The 16626-nt window shown below is 41.9% G+C and overlaps 1 protein-coding gene across 10 annotated transcripts in view; it reads right to left on the minus strand.

Annotated features, from left to right (window-relative positions):
- Positions 1–16626, minus strand: part of TLK2 (tousled like kinase 2) — a 66897-nt gene that overhangs the window by 10831 nt on the left and 39440 nt on the right. For all 10 annotated transcript variants that reach the window (XR_014173603.1, XM_081933289.1, XM_081933288.1 and 7 more), the window contains exons 18-20: positions 14797–14966; positions 2659–2797; positions 425–536 (exon numbers count right to left, since the gene is read on the minus strand). Coding sequence is in view for 9 of the 10 variants with exons in the window: in XM_081933289.1 (XP_081789415.1) it covers positions 425–536; positions 2659–2797; positions 14797–14966 (421 nt within the window). In the remaining variant the exon portion in view is untranslated. The remainder of the gene's footprint in view (positions 1–424; positions 537–2658; positions 2798–14796; positions 14967–16626) is intronic.

Genomic DNA, 16626 nt, shown 5'->3' on the forward strand with positions numbered 1-16626 from the left:
AAATATTCATATTGTTGGTTAACCATGTTTTATATACAATATAGATCTAACAGTTTTAACCATGGAAGTGTTAATAATAATATGTATTACTTAGAACTATGGGAATCCTTGGTATTAATGGCAATATACAAATTGTTAAATTCAGAAACTTTTAATATGTAAGCACAGACATTTTTAACAAAATCTATTTGCAAAAATTGACGTTATATCAACATGATAGAATATGTTCTTTAACACATAAACCAGATGTTAAGATCTTTAGAAAGCTGTAGCTCATGGAAGTTTATACTTTTTAATAAAATTTGTTACATGGAAAAGGTATCACCACTCCTCCTAATTTTAGGAGCTGTAACTGAATGCACCTAAAGCTTAGACTAAAGTGACTGAATATTTTTTGCAATACCTTAGTTGTCCTTCTACTTACCTTTCTGCCATAAAGACACTGGTAGAAGATAACTCCTACCGACCAAACATCCACTTTATTTGAAATCTTTGGAGGCTCTTTTCCAACAACAAAACATTCAGGCGGCAGATACCTGAGGAAGAGGGAGTAATAGCTACATTTATTTTAAATGCCCATTTTTTTCACCATTAAACATTTATGTCACAGAATATATTTTACCCAAGGACTATTATTTAATTTCATACGATTAAAATTCCTTCCCCCCTCCCCTGTCCCCCACCACCTTTTCTTTTTGCTTATCGGGGCATGTTCTGGTTCTATATGGCATACACTGAAACAACCACTATGAATTTCCATTAACTTTTGTTCTTGCAGAAATAGCAACAAGACACCAAGTTGCTTTAACTTGCTTCTTTGGTTTAAAGTTGAATAAAATGTCTCTTACTTCAGCTCTCTATTACAACAATTCAGTTGTAAATAGCAAAATTATTCTGAAACAATAAAAAACAATCATAGGAAATCAGCTGGCTTTATTAATATATGTCTAATTATTGAAATAGTGATTCAAACATTAGGGCTATTGCCAAATTTCCTGTACTACCCAATATGCAAATTCTGTGGATGTTATACCACACTTCTATATGTTCAACCTATGGACTCTAAAAATGTTCTTCACACTTGTTTACATCAATGGATCTGCATTTTCTGGAAAGTTATTTATAACGTAATAACCAGGGCCAACACTACAATTTGGGTGAAAAAGGATAAACAGTAAGTATTCTCAAATATGTTGCTTTAACTGAGTTGTTGACTTACAAGAAAAGGACACTATACCTTCAGAGTGCACCCCCCTCCCCAAGTACATATCCTCAAGTGATCTTTAGTTTGTCCATATCTTACAGTATTGCTTACTTGTTCAGGCAAAAGATCGTCCATCTTATATTTCAGTAAGCTACTACAACCAAAAGACTTCTGATTTGCTTTTCTTTGGAAGTGTATGGTGTATCAGTGGCTGGTTATAATATTCACCTTATTACCCATTCAGGATTCTCAGACACTGTGCCCTTCAGATAGCTGCTTTCAAATATGTGTAGAATGTAGGCAAAATGTTCTGAACTTGAAATGCAAATTATGACTATTTCAAGCTTGGAACAAACTATCCAGTGTTCTGTAATTTTATCTCAGATATAATAGGGCCTTTTAAAAGGAAATACTGGGATACCAAAATAGGTTGTTATTCTCTCAACTGTTTGTTCCAGGTCTACAAATTTAGATGGGGTAATAGGCTATAGTGACTTGCCTACCTACCAACTAGTCTAGAGAAAAATATTCATGATTATGATTTTTATTATTTTTTCAAATTAATTTCCATAGTAAAAATGTACAAAAATAAGCACCTCTTTTGCAATGATTTCCCCTTAAATATTCTCAGAATAATTTTTCTGTTGTCCTGAGATGTTCATAGTTTGGAAATGAGACAAGAGATGACCTTTCTCATGTATCCGAGTAAGTCTTTGAAAATCACTAAGGATTCTGCTATACATTTTACAACTAAGGTCCCTTATATATTTACATGTATCTAATCTTTTGAAATGAGGAGGTGACAAACTGCCTGGGAAAGCCAAGGGAAACCATCAAAATTATAAAAAAGAGAGAGTTACAATATTTTGGAGATGTGATGGGACACCTGGAAAAATACAGCAAGCTTCATTAATTCTCCTGGTAAATATTGAAGGCAAAAGAGGTCCAGGCAGAAGAACAACATCATGGCTTCAAAATCTAACGGACTGCTTTAGACAAAACTCAGCAGCAATTTATAGTGTGGCTTTTGATAAAATAGGGTCACCAATATGATCATCAATGTCCGATGATGGACATGGCACAAGAAGAAGAATTTTTTGAAAGATCTTTTCAATATGTCAGATTGTTAATTGAGTTGAAAAAACTAAGGATGTGCAAAACTCAATTATTTAAGGAATAGAATGTTCTGCGGTTCTTTAAAGAACTCAGAAGGTTCATACTAGAGAACTATTTTCTGAGTTGTTTTGCATATTCCTAAGAGATATCGAATTTCCTCTAAAAACTGTGATTTTGATATAGTAGTTGAATCTACTGTCCTCATTATTTCTCCTACTTTTACAAAATTCTTCTTTTGGAAAAATGTATGTTTTTCTCTTTTTTCCCTAATGTTTTATTGACAGGTATTTTAAAAATATTATGGACTGTGCAAGATAAAAAACAGATTATATACCCACCAGTATGTACCAGCTCCTTGAGATGTCAGCTCCATGCCATCAACTGAATTGTAACTGTCATCGTCCATGATTTTTGAGAGGCCGAAGTCAGTGATTTTAATTTCACCACAAGCAGTACCATTTACCAAGAGGATGTTTCCTGGGCAGGAAAAAATGAAGTTGAACAGGCCTATTAAGTATGAGCGTGGATAGAATAGCAAAATAATTCTTTTCAATCAATGTGATACCTTGTTGTATTAACCTAAAAGATAAAAAGATGCACTGGGTTCTTTCACAAAACTTAATGTAGTTATGTTTTTTCACATCCAAGAGAAACTCTCCTTAGATGTAATGTTACAAGATAAACTAATAGGTGAAGAAAAATGGCACAACAACAACAACCACAACAACAATAATAATAAATGAAATATCGCGGCCTGGCCATCAAAACTACATGGCTATGGATGAAGCATGTAACAGTAATACCCATTGTCATCGGGGCACTTGGAACCATTCCAAGAATTTTAAAAGATACATCAACGAATTGCAGCTTCCTGCAATAACACCAGCGGAACTGCAAAAAACTGCGCTACTCAGAACATCTTATATTTTAAGAAGGTACTTGGTTGTTACCACGGACGCTGGCAGCAAACCGTATCAACCATTAGCACCAGTCACTGGTATTTGTAATGCATTTTTGAATGTTCAGTTGGCTGAGTTTCATGTTTAATGAATAAAGTATATAATAAAAAAAAATCATGGCTATCAAACATAAAATAGGCTGATAAAATTTGACATTCTCCTTTGCGCTGCTTGGAGAATCCAAGCATGGGTTAAATTTAGCTCATTAGCCTGGAGACTGAGTTTGAAAAAGTCTTGATCACGCCTCTCTTGCCCTCCAGAAATCTGTTTTTTAACCCAATCTAGCCTAAGAGAAACATATTCAAGACTTTTTCCAACTCAATTTTCAACTTTGGAATAAAAGAAGTGAATTATTGGACAACTTGGATGCTCTAAAGTGTTTTACAGCAGATTACATACAGACAGAATTGAGTGTAAGCTTTGTGCGTCCCAGACCGCCTTTTGGCTACGGGTGAGTGCGCTGTTTTCTCCTGGTCTGCCGGATAGAACCGCCACCGCCCCTTCTCTGTTGGCTCTTGGGTGTGTTGGAGCTCCTAAGGATCATTTTTTGTTGGAGCTTGAGTGACCGGAGATATTACCCGATCACGCGGGCTAGCCTCCATTGGTGATGGGGAGGAGGATGTTGACGCTTGAAGAGCCAGTTTGCTGCTCCTGTGCGAGGGATCCCTCCATTTCAAGTTTTTTCCCCTTGTTTTGAATTCCGCGGCTGAGCCGGCAGTGCAGGAGGTGTCTGCTGAATTTGCGCCAATTGTATTCCTGACGTGATGAACCACGACTGTTGGTCTTGGCGCCAAGAGCACTGGTTTGCTGCGCCTGAACCATTTTTACCCGCACTCTTACCCTTTGATTACAGAACTTGCTTGGTGGCACCCTTCGCCTTGCCTTGATATCGTCCCTTGGTGCTGGTCTCCTGCCCTTGATCACTGCAGTGAGTGTTTTTAACATTGGCTGCTTCCAGATTGTGCAGCGCTTCATCTTGGGCCAGCACCTTGTTGGGAGGTTGCAAGATGGCAGATCGCTCCATTTTGGGTAGCAGTGGTGTGGCAGAGCCATCCCCCAGCCAATCACCTTCTATGGAGGCATCTGGCCCCTAGGACTGGTAGGGCCGCTGCAAGGGCTCTATCCTCCAGAGCTAAATCCAGCAGATCCATTATCAGGTCAGCGTCAGCAGCTGCCACTAAGGACACGGAGCGGAGTCAGCGGGCCTTGGAAAAACAGCTCTCCAAGGACACTAAGGGGGCGATAGATTCTAGATTCCCACCTTCCCTGGTAGTTGAAAAAGATTCCCTGAGGTCGCAGGCAGTTTCCCCTCCTGTTCTAAAGGCCATCTGATCATTGTCACCAGACAACTCTCATATCCAGGGCCTTGCCGGGGCTGAATTTGGAATTGGGCCTTACCTCCTTGCCTGCATAACAGTGGCAGGTCTCGATTCTCCACCCAGGGCGAAGCGTTCCACCCCTGAGGCTACCTTCACCCAACTGTAGTGGGACTCTGCTCAGAGGAGGGTCGGGGGATGGTTCTCACCCGGGAAATTAAAGACCTGATTTCCATAGCCATTTCCCAGGGGGTAGACTCAGAAATACAGAGCAGAGGACAGTCACTCCATCCATTGGGTATACCTAGGGTTCCTCTAGGTCCAATATTGGATCCCCTTCACCTCGTCATTCCTTGCACAGCAAGGCCTCGCTGTTAAGGGATGAAGACATGGATGAGCAGAACTGTCAGAGGATGAAGGTCTAGCCCCCGACAGGCCCGCATTTTCAGGGTTATTTTTCACAGCCTTATTTAAGTCCCTTCTGTACGAGGTCAAGGCTACAGCGAATATGGGAACCCTGGAGGCCCCAGCTGGGGCCACCTTAGGATTGGATGCCACTGAACGTCTTTTTTCTGAATTAGTACCCGAACAGGAGGTCATTCTCTCTCCTAAGCTATTCATGGATGTAATTCAGAGACAGTGGAACAAACCTGGATCCATACCTCCCCTCAGTAATGATGATTGGAAGCTTTATGGTTGCGGCCAGGACTTAGAAGGGCTGCTCCAGATTCCATCTGTGGATGCTCCGGTCACCACTCTAGCCTCTCCTGCCACTGTGCCTTCAGATGTTTAGGAGGGCCTTCATGCGGAGGATCGCAGGGTGGAGTTGACACTCCGTAAAACCCATCAGGTGGCTGCCTGGATGATCTGTGCGGCTAAAGCTGCGTCCTTTTTCAACTGGACTTCCCTAGTGTGGCTTCAGCAGTTGCAGGCCAGGATTTCCCCTGAGGACATTCAGCTCCACCAGGATGTTAACAAACTGGTGGCAGTAGTTGAATTCTCTTCAGACACAACTCTGAATGCTGCCAAGTTTGCATCTCGAGCTATGGCCTCCAATATTTCTTCTTGTCGTCTCCTATGGCTCCGCCACTAGCAGGCTGACATGCGCTCTAAATGGCATCTTGCTTCCACTTCTTTTAAAGGTGGGAAGCTATTTGGGGAGGCCTTGGATCCCATTTTGGTCAAAAATAAGGATAAGCGAAAGGTCCTGGCCTCTTTATACTGACAAATGGATCGTAGCACGCACCCTTATTTTCGTAGGCAGTCCTTTCGGGAAACTGAACTTAACTTCAGTTACCAGCCATACCACCGGATCTATTCACAGGCTCCGGATCAATCCTGGACAGATCAGTGTTCAGAGATAGGGGCAGAAAGCAGCAGTCCCAGAATAGGCGGTCCTTTTGAGGATTGGGTAGCTGGCTTTTTATCGTAGATATAAGTGACTTCCAAGTACCTACCCCCATTGGTGGTTGGCTTACACTTTGCCAGCCAATGGGAGGCAACAGTCTCAGATGCTTGGATAATAAAGACAGTGAGGCTGAGCCTCACTCTAGAGTTCCTTTGCACCCTGAGGCACTTCATCAGGTGTCCTACCCCCCGTTGTCAGATCAAGAGGGGTCTCATGGAAACTGAGATCCAACATCTGTTGGATATCATGGCCATCAAGCTGGTTCCATCAGACCAGGAGGAATTGGGGTTTTACTCAATCCTCTTCTTAGTTCCCCAGAGCTTGGGGTAGTGGTAGAGAGCAATCCTAGATTTGAAAAGACTCAACGTCCACCTGTCATACAAATAATTCAAGATGCAGTCCCTTCAAGCCATCTTTGGATGCATTTGCCAGGGAGACCTTCTTACCTCTGTGTACATCAAGAAGGCTTACCTTCATGTGCCAATAATGACAGCTCACTGGAGGTTCCTGAGATTTTGCTTCACAGGGCGCCACTACCAGTATCAGCCCCTGCCGTTCGGCCTGTCGTCATCTGCCAGAACTTTCACAAAGTTGCTTCCGGATGTGGCAGCCCATCTCAGACTGATTCCCGTGAGGTTACAATGTTACCTCGACAACATTTTGATCCAGTCGTCATCCCCAGCCTGGGCACAGCAGGACCTCCAAGTCACGATTCAATCTCTTCAGCGACACGGATTCGTGGTGAATTTCGACAAGAGCCATCTGCAGCCTTCCACCAGCCTGCTTCATTTGGGAGCGGTGATAAATACCAACATGGGCAAAGTCTCCCTCTCCCAAGAACGGCACTCCAGCATTCAGTCGATGGTTCCCCAGCTCCATGCTCAGCGGTCAGTATCCCTTGTGTCCTTTCCCAACTCTTGGGGAAAATGATTTCCTGTATCAATGTCATACCCTGGGCTCGACTGCATTCGCGGATCCTCCAGTGAGCTGGCAACAGCAGTTCCAACCTCAAGGTACGGTGCTAGTCAGGGTCCTTCACTCGTTACAATGGTGGACATCCCCCGCCCTTCTCAGGGGCTGCCTCTTCAAGGAGCTGGATTGCGTCATGGTCACATCTGATGCCAGTCTCTTCGGGTGGGGCACGCACTCCCAGAATCAGGTGGCCCAGGGTCGGTGGAGTCCACAGGAGCTAGCCAACAACATCAATTGGCTGGAACTCCGAGCTGTGCGCTTCATCACTTCCGGTCTCTAGTAACAGGATACCATGTTCTCATACTCACCAACAATGTGGCCACAAAGGCCCACATCAATTGACCGAGGGGGCACCCATTCCAGGTCCCTCACGGTGATTGCGGAATGGCTGGGTCAGTGGGCGGAGATCCACACCCTCTCCATCAGGGCAAAACACATCTCTGGGATTGCAAATGTCCAAGCAGACTGGCTGAGCAGATCGACCGTAGATCATTTGGAGTAGAGGCTACATCCGGACCTTTTCCAGGAGCTCTCCCGGCGTTTCAGGTGGCCGACTGTGGACCTGTTCACTCAACTCCCGAGGTGTTTGTCAGATTCCCAGTCCACCGGGCAGAGGGGGTGAATGCTCTTCATTGTCCATGGCCTCAGGAGCTGCTGTATGCCTTCCCTTCTCTCCCTCTCATTCCGAGAATTATCTGGAAAATCTTGGCAGAAGGAGCGGAAGTATTTCTTGCAGCGCCTCACTGGCCCAGGCAAGTCTGGTACGCCGACCTCGTCAATCTCTCCATCTCCCATCTCTGGAGGATTCCCGATGATAGGATAGTCCTCAGCCAGGGGCTCTACTCCATCCGGAGCCTCAATGGCTCCAATTAGCCATATGGCACTTGAAGGGGACATCCTGAGATGGGCTAATTTGTCCAGGAAGGTCATTCAGACTATTCAAGTGGCCAGATGATCTTCCACCACCAGGATATATGATGTGGCCTGGACAGCTTTCAGCAAGCGGTGCTGTGGTGCTGGACCCGAGGATAGCTTCCATCCCGCAGGTCCTTGAGTCCTTACAAGACGGTTTGAACAGAGGGTTAGCTCCTATTACCCTTTGAAGAGAGGTGGTGGCATTAGTGGACAACCATACCCTTATGCACCATTGTAGAGTCCATAGTTTCCTGAAGGGGGCGTCTAATCTCAGGCCTCCCGTAGTCCATCATTATCCCACCTGGGAACTACCCCTAGTGTTGCAGGGCCTCACCTCACCCGTTTGAGCCATTAAGATTTGTCAGTCTTCGGTTGCTGACCCTTAAGGTCATCTTCCTCATCGCTAGTACCTCGCTGAGGAGGGTATTGGACCTGTAGGCCCTGTTGGTCAGGAAGGACCTCTGTGTCTTCCATTCGGGCAGAGTTGTTTTGAGTTTGGACCCTTTGCCCCTTCCAAAAGTTAACTCCTAGTTTCGCCGCGGCCAGGAGGTTGTCCTTCCTTTCTGCCCTAGGCTGACTCAACCACTTGAATGGAAATGGCACCTCCTAGATGTCAGGAAGGCCCTTCGCAGGTACATTATACGCACTGTATCCTTCCGCAAGTCACGGTCCCTCTTTATTTCCTTTCAGCCAACTACTGTGGGCAGGAAAGTTACTCCCTCGACCATAGGACACTGGCTTAAAGCCTGCATTTCCTTGGCCTACACACACCAGTCTCGACCACTGCCCAGACATATCACAGCTCATTCCACCAGGAGCACAGCCACCTCAGCAGCTTGGGACACACAAGCAACAGTAGAAGAGATCTGCAGGATGGTGACGTGGTCTTTTCCGTTGTCCTTCATCAAACATTACAAGGTGGAGAAGTTCGCCTCGGCCGAGGCGTCATTCAGGTGGCGAATACTGCAGAGGATTCAATCTGAATCCGGGGCCCTGGACCAGGCCTCTTCCCACCCTTGTGACTCTTAGCTTGGGTATATCCCATGCTTGGATTCTCCAAGCAGCGCACATGAGAAAGTCCATTGGCTTACCTTATGCTGCGGGAGAATCCAACCCTGCCCTGTGTCCAGCTGGTCCAGGATTAGCGGGCAGACCTACCTTTGACACCAACTTATCGTCATCTTGGACATTTCTTCTTCTGGCTATGCCGCATTAAAAAACTGACTTCCAGAGGGCAAGAGAGGTGTGGTCAAGACTTTTTTCAAACTCAGTCTCTAGGCTAATGGGCTGAATTTAACCCATGCTTGGATTCTCCCACAACGCACAGAGAACAGCCATTCAGGTAAGCCAACAGACTTTTGCTTTATATGGATAATCTACAGCTTTGTAGAAAACCAGAAATCATTGTCAGTCATGGATAAATTACCTTAAGAATTTTTAGCATAGACACAGCAATGGAACTTGGCCTAACAAAATGTACAGTAGAACCTGTGGTCACAAACGCTTCTGAACATGACCACATCAGGTTCCGACCAAAAAATGCACAATTCTCTGCCTCCTGAGTACCAGCTGATTGGGAGGGAATGGGGATTTTGCAGTAACCTTCCCCTGGAGTGGGTGGGAATGGAAATTTTACAGTATCCTTCCCCTGCCATGCCCACCAAGCCATGCCCACAGAACCGGTGGTAAAAAAAAATTGAATCCTACCCTGTAGACCATTTAAATGTTTCAATCCTAAACCATGCAGTTCATCTTCACCTAGAGCTGAACACTTCTTAATTTTCCTTGCCCTTTTCTCCATAATTTTTTCTGTTATTACAAATTCATTCATTCCAGCTTCTTTTTAATTCTTATCCTCCTCAAGTTGCATTCTTGATGTATTTCTGTGCATTGGTTGATTTGTTTCTTTCAGTAAGCTAGTGCTTATATTTGTTATTACAGCATTTGTATTTTGTAATACTTGTGCTAGCTATTTTTTGGGGAAAAAGCTTCATGTCAGGTTCCGAAGGGTTAATGAAACCAGCCAAACACAGAAACGGTTTGTAAATACAGTTTGCATTCTTCCTTCGGCATGAACTGACCAATAAAGCACTAAGGCAATGAAAAAATTGTCAGAGCTGCCACCCTGTGCTTCCCACCACCCTGGGAAGTTACATATAGTTACAATAGTAATTAAGATAAACTGTACCCCGCGCATGCGCACACCCATCACCTTATGACCCAGAGCGAAAACCACTCAGCAATTAGTCATGGATTGTTAGCAGGAGTTTCTTCAGCTTGTGGAGGTGGGACAGTGAGTCTTGGCAGCTGGTCCAGTTTTCTCCACTGAATAGCAGCTCCAGGCCTCTGGGCTGTCCAGAGCTGACACTTGGCAATCTTACAGCCATTGTGCTAGAGCCATGGTGGTGCGGTGGTTAGAATGCAGTATTACCGGCTACTTCTGCTGACTGCCAGCAATTTGGCAGTTCAAATCCCACCAGGCTTAAGGCTGTCTCAGCCTTCCATTCTTCCGAGGTGGGTAAAATGAGGACCCAAATTGTTGGGGGCAATATGCTGACTCTGTAAGCCATTTAGAGGGGTCTGTAGAGCACTGTGAAGGGTTATATATGTCTAAATGCTATTGCTATTGCTTATTTCGTTGTTTTTATGCTGTTCTAGATGTTGAATTATTCTTTGTTTTAATTTTTTCTTTCGGTAGGGAACTTTGTTCTTTTTTAGGAGAAGGCACAGGATAGGGTGCCTGGTTTGGAAATGAAAATATTCAGTGTCTATGCTGTAAATTCAGCTACCAGTTCTTTAGCTAGTCTTGGCCTTCATGTATACAGAGTTCTTCCCAAGACATGGGCTTGGCATGTTAAAATTTTGGAAATGCCTTGAATCTGCTCTTATGTCCCAATAAAAAGAGAAATAATTCTCTATTATTGCCCCCCCTCCCCTCATTAAAACCATCCTGCTGAGTAACACTCAAAAAGGCTACCTTGTACCATTTCCCAAGGAACGGTTACCTTGCAGTCAGCACTCCCCAGGATCTGCTTGTGTCAGTTATCTTCAGGCAATGTCCTTTTTTTTGTTACAGGCCACTGCAGCCTATGTGAGGCTACTCTATGTCACATGAGGTCTTCATTCTTGAAGTGGCTTCTAAAATGCTCTTTTGCAGCCTCTGAAAGCTGCATAAAAGCATATCCCATTCTGACATGATTTTCAGAATATAGGTCTTGTGCGCACAGCCTTTAGACGTCCAAAAATACATAAGAAGATACCCTATTTTCACACAGCCTCCATAGCCTCACAAATTGCACAAGAACAAGGTATGTTTTCAAAAATAGTTGTCAGGTGTTGGTGAATGCTGGTATGTCACCAATATGCTGTGGCATGTCATGGGATACACAGGTATCATAGTTTTGCCATCACTTGTTTTGTGGTCCAAACTCTCCAGTTAAAATTCTAGCAGTATATCACATCATGGGTATAGCCCAGATACTAATGATTTTGATGGTGTTTCCATCATCTTCAGCACTTTTTCATTTTGGATGTATTATTTACTAATCACATTTTAGCTTCTTCATGTTTGATATTATCCAACTGTAAAATACTTGTAGGCTTCTTCATGATGGCTCCTGATGGTTTCACCTTTTTAATTCCATTACTATTCATGATTTTATCTCAATTTATTGCTACTGTAGTACAGTAGAACCTCTTGTCACAACCATAATTCGTTCAATAATTTTGGTTGCATACTGATTTGGTCATGACCCAAACCTAATTTTGGAAATTTAGTGCTTACAAAAAAATTGCCGCGGAAGGGGAAATTGGCAGCAAATGGTGGTGGTGGTGGGAATAGATGGGGGCCTGTCAGAGGAGGTATTTACCGGTTCTCCAAATTACTCCAAATTTCTGCTACCGGTTCTCCAGAAATGATCAGAACCTGCAGAATACCACCTCTGGTCTACACCCATTCATTGCTAAACAGTTTAACAACAAGGTGCAGGATGGTGAAATTAAAAAATACATCTGGTAAAATCTACCTGATAACAAAAGTTCCAGCCAAAGGGGCAGCACCAGGCAACTACAAACCAATTGTCTACTTAGCAATAACTTTCAGATTTTATCTGTGTGGTAACTGATGCAGTCCAACAGCATCTAGTTGAAAACAAGCTCTTTCCATTTGAGCAGAAAGGAAACTGCCCAGACAGCACTGGAACAAAACTTCAGCCCTTAACTGACAAGATGCTTTTGGAAACCGCAAGACAAGATCAACTGGAATGTAGCTTGGATTCATTATTAGAAGGCATTTGACTTCCTGCCATATGATTGTATAATCAAGTGCCTAGAAATAAGTGGAATTAGTAGAAACAGATCCACTGATCTTTATACAAAGATCAATGGGTCAATGGAAGACATAATTGCTGCTCAATGGTTTAGATCAGGAGATGTTAATATCAAATGAGGAATCTTTCAAGGAGACTCTCTACCACTATTACTGTTTGTTATTGCACTGATGTCAATAATACTGAACACATAAATCCATAGCTCTCAAACATCAAAGATATCTGCTAATCAATCCCATTTCTTTTACATGTGATGTGAAGCTGTATGGAGAAATACCTGCTGAAATAGAATTGATTCTCAACACTGTTCTTTTATACAGCCAAGAAAGTGAAAGGATTTTGGACTGAACAAATGTGCTTCTGCCACTATCAACAGAAAAAATATTGAAAACTGGAAGAATCAAGATGGCTTATGAAAATAACATTGAGAATCAAGAGGAAGACAATCACTACAAACACCTGGGCATATTTAAAGCTGGCAACATCAAGCACACTGAAGCCAAGAAGTGGGTTAGGAGTAAATACATCATAAGACTGAAGAAGATATTAAAAGTCCAAATTCAGTGGAGGAAATATCACCAAGGCAAACCTGGACAATTCCAATCATTAGATATAGAGGTGGAATAGTGGACTGGACTCAAGCAGAAGTAAAAGCCCTAGATAGAAAGACCAGAAAAATGATCATGAATCATGTCTTTCATCCCCACAGCAAGGTTGGCAGATTCTGCTTACCAAGGAAAACAGGTGGGTGTGGGATGTATTCCAAGCAACTGAAGAAGAGGCATTGGATGAATATTTGAAAATGCACAGAAGCTAGTGTACCAGGAATATTTACTAAGTACTGGAGAGCCCAAACTGGTCTATATGAAAGACCAAATGAAAAATCGAAAAGAGACACAACAAGACAAAGTATTACATGGCCAGTACATTAAAGAAATAGGAGGCAAAGCAGAGAGGACAAGACATGGCAATGGCTAAAAGCAGGAAAGTTGAATTAAGAGGCAGAAGGGCTAATTCTGGCTGCATAAGACCAAGCCTTAAGAATGAATGCATATAAAGGCAGAATTGAGAGGACAGCTACAGACAACAAATACCACCTCTGCATTTGTTGACGCAGAAGAAACAATTGGGCACCTAGTTAGCTGCTGTAAGAAGATGGCACAGACTGACTACACGAGGGAAAGACAAAATAGCAACAATGGTGCAGAGGAATATCTAGTAATAGAACATGAAGAAGTTAAAGTGCTCTGGGAATCTAGAATTCAAACAGACAAGCATCTGTCACATTTCTTGTCAATGACTGTTGACAAGAAAAACAAAAAAATCTGGATAGTGGATGTGGCAATACCTGGAGACAACAAAGGACAAAGAAAGGGAGAAAATCAAAAACACAAAGATCTGCCCATGAAGTAGAAAAATAGAAAAATAAAATAAAGTGAATATTACCAATAGTAATAAGGTGCCTTGGGTGGAATTCCAAAACGTCTGGAGCAGGGGTGAATTCCGGCAGCTGCTACTGCCTGTTTGCTTGTGGTTGTGCAGTGTGCACGCATGCACAGTACTGTAAAAATGCCTCTATGCATGCGCAGAAGTCAAAAAGAAGATGGCAGCGCCAGGAGAACCAGTTCAGGGGCTTGGCAGGCCTGGGTCCATGCCGGTTCCAGCAACCCAGGCTGCCAAACCACTACTGATTTGGCCGAACCGGTAGGAACCCACCACTGGTCTAGACCACTACTTGAACACTGACAAAATTAACATCAGTTAATGGCAAAAGATAGATTTACTTGGAACAACTTATATCCTGTGACAATACCTTTAATATTATTAAATAACACCTTACTATTTGTAGGTCTTTGGGAAGAATTTGACAGGTTGAACAAACGTGCCAAATCCAGTATGAATATCTGGCGGGCTGTGCAACCAACCATAATTTTCTAAAATGTATTAGTTGCTCTCCAATTAAGTGCTCTTATAACACTCAATCAAAACAAATAATCATCCATACAAAATGGTAATACAATAAACTAAAGCAGTTTTCTTTTAGGATGACTTTGTAGGAATAAAGATGAAGGCTAAACATGACCAGAAGATCAAAAGATCCATCATTATCATCTTAATAATAATTTCCATTCATGAGCTTTCTTCCCATCTCAGTCTAACTTATTTCACTGATAAAAGAACATCATACAAACATGAGCCAAATTAAAACCATGCATCAACTCCAGTTCACTAAAGCACCTCGTTACAACCTGAATAAGAGATAAAAATTTAAAGATAATTACTGATCTCCTTTTCAGAATAACATCTATCCACCATTGAAGATATTTAGCACTACAAGTGGAACAGAATATTTAATACTTCTCAAAGAAACAAAATGATAGTACCCATTTGGAAGAGAAAGGATTGACAATGTTCCCAGTTATGACCTTGGAAGTTTACAGTGATGAGAATTGCTAAATAATCAAACCAAACTACATATTTCACATTCAATCATTAAGGAAGCATAATCCTGTAAAATACATCATATTGTGCCCCCCACCCCACCCCCGGTGCAGTACAATCTTCACTATGAACTTACCTGGTTTGAGATCATAATGAATAATAGGTGGCTTGATTTCATTTAAATATTTTAATGCATTTACAATCTGCATGATTATAGATCGGGCTTCTTTCTCTGTCATTAATTTGTGCTGTTTCAGGTAGAAGTCCAGATCGTTCCCCTCACAGTATTCTAATACTGTACAAAACCTGGAGGAAGTGAAATCAAACAATCAAACATGTTTTATACATGTATCAAAATCAACTTAATGTTTACTTAAGAAATCACAAATAATGATTTTTCTTGATCTGTACATCAGCACTGATATATGAATGACTCAAAAATGTATAGTATGTATAGACCTATTAACCTGATTTTAGCCAAGAAGTGATAGACCTTGCTTTTTTTCAAAGTATGTTTATTTACTGGTAAAAAAGGATAAAGATAAGCTGGAGCAACACAACATCATTTATTTTATGTCTGATCAGACTTTCATGAGAATGATGTGACATACTTAAACACTTTTAGTTTCTACTGATCCAAAAATACTTTTCTTTTTTATATAAATCTTGATTGGCATTAATGTATCACATATTTTTTTAAAAAATGATACTGAATTCACCTGCAACATGCTTTAATAGAATTTGTATGAATGTACTTTCTTGATTCATTTGGAATTTTAATATGAAACTATTCATTTAATTACTATATATTTCTATTAATATTTTGATATCATTCCTTTCAATATCGGAAAAGAAAAAGTTTGGGCAGTATGTATTCCTACCGACATTTCTATGTACTGCTTTGAAATTTGAAATTCTGCACTGTTAATATGAACCAAGGGTCAAATCCTCAATACTGCCTGTATTTTCCTCTTATATTAATATATTCTTCCTTTCTTTGCTACATTAATTCTGGGTGAAATGTCCTTAAATGGGGTAACGTATACTATAGCATCTAACGTATCTGGAAAATAATAGGTCCTAGTCTTTGGAAATGACAAATTTCTTCGATTCTTAGTCGGGAAATGTTAGTCAGTCTCAGAGCAACCTGTACATGGCTGTCCTTAAAAGGTCACACATACTTCTGATTGCATTTCTGACACCTTCAGAAGCCTGATCTGGGAACTCTGAGGTCAGCTCCGATCTCTCCTTATTGGAGGGTCTAAATTTGGACCATAGCCACTCTGAAGGAATGGCGAAGCAAAGGGCAGGTATAGGGTAGAGGCCAACAGGTAGAGGGGAGACGCATCTCTCCCCCTGACTAGGAAAGACCACTCAGCAGCGGCAGCAAACATGGCTGCCATGAAGCCAAACCACAGCCTGAAAAACCTAAGACTGCAGGAATAGAGAAATGAGTGGCTTGTGAAATGGGTAAGAGACTACTTTTTATTGAAAAGTGACCCCAAGAAATTCAAGGGGAAAGCATATTGGAACTATTGGCCAGCAGCGGGAAAAGCACATAAAAAAAAATCAGAATATTTAAGAAGAGAAGTTTTTTTGAAAGAAAACTAAGGAAAGGAAAATTGAACTCTCAAAATATTTTTTAAAATACTGGAATTCGATCTGGAGCTTGCTTTTTTATTATTATTATAAATGTTGCCCTCCTGGATTTACAAATTTTAAATAATTAAAATCAGCACTACACAGAGAGGCAGAACCAAGCTGAAGTTTGAATGTCATCTGCTGCTAAAAGGAGAACTGTGCAACTTTGCCTTTTACATTGTTGGATTGTATTTACCTAAAAATTACTGGAGCCTTATGCAATAAACAAGACCTTTAGTCAAGTGACCCTGAATATTGTTGAGCAAATCAAAGTGATTGGAAGAGGCGTGGACAACCCCCTGGCTTTTCTTCAATGGGGTTGATT

The sequence above is a fragment of the Natrix helvetica genome (genome assembly GCF_964273705.1).
Source record: "Natrix helvetica genome assembly, chromosome: Z".
NCBI lineage: Eukaryota > Metazoa > Chordata > Lepidosauria > Squamata > Natricidae > Natrix > Natrix helvetica.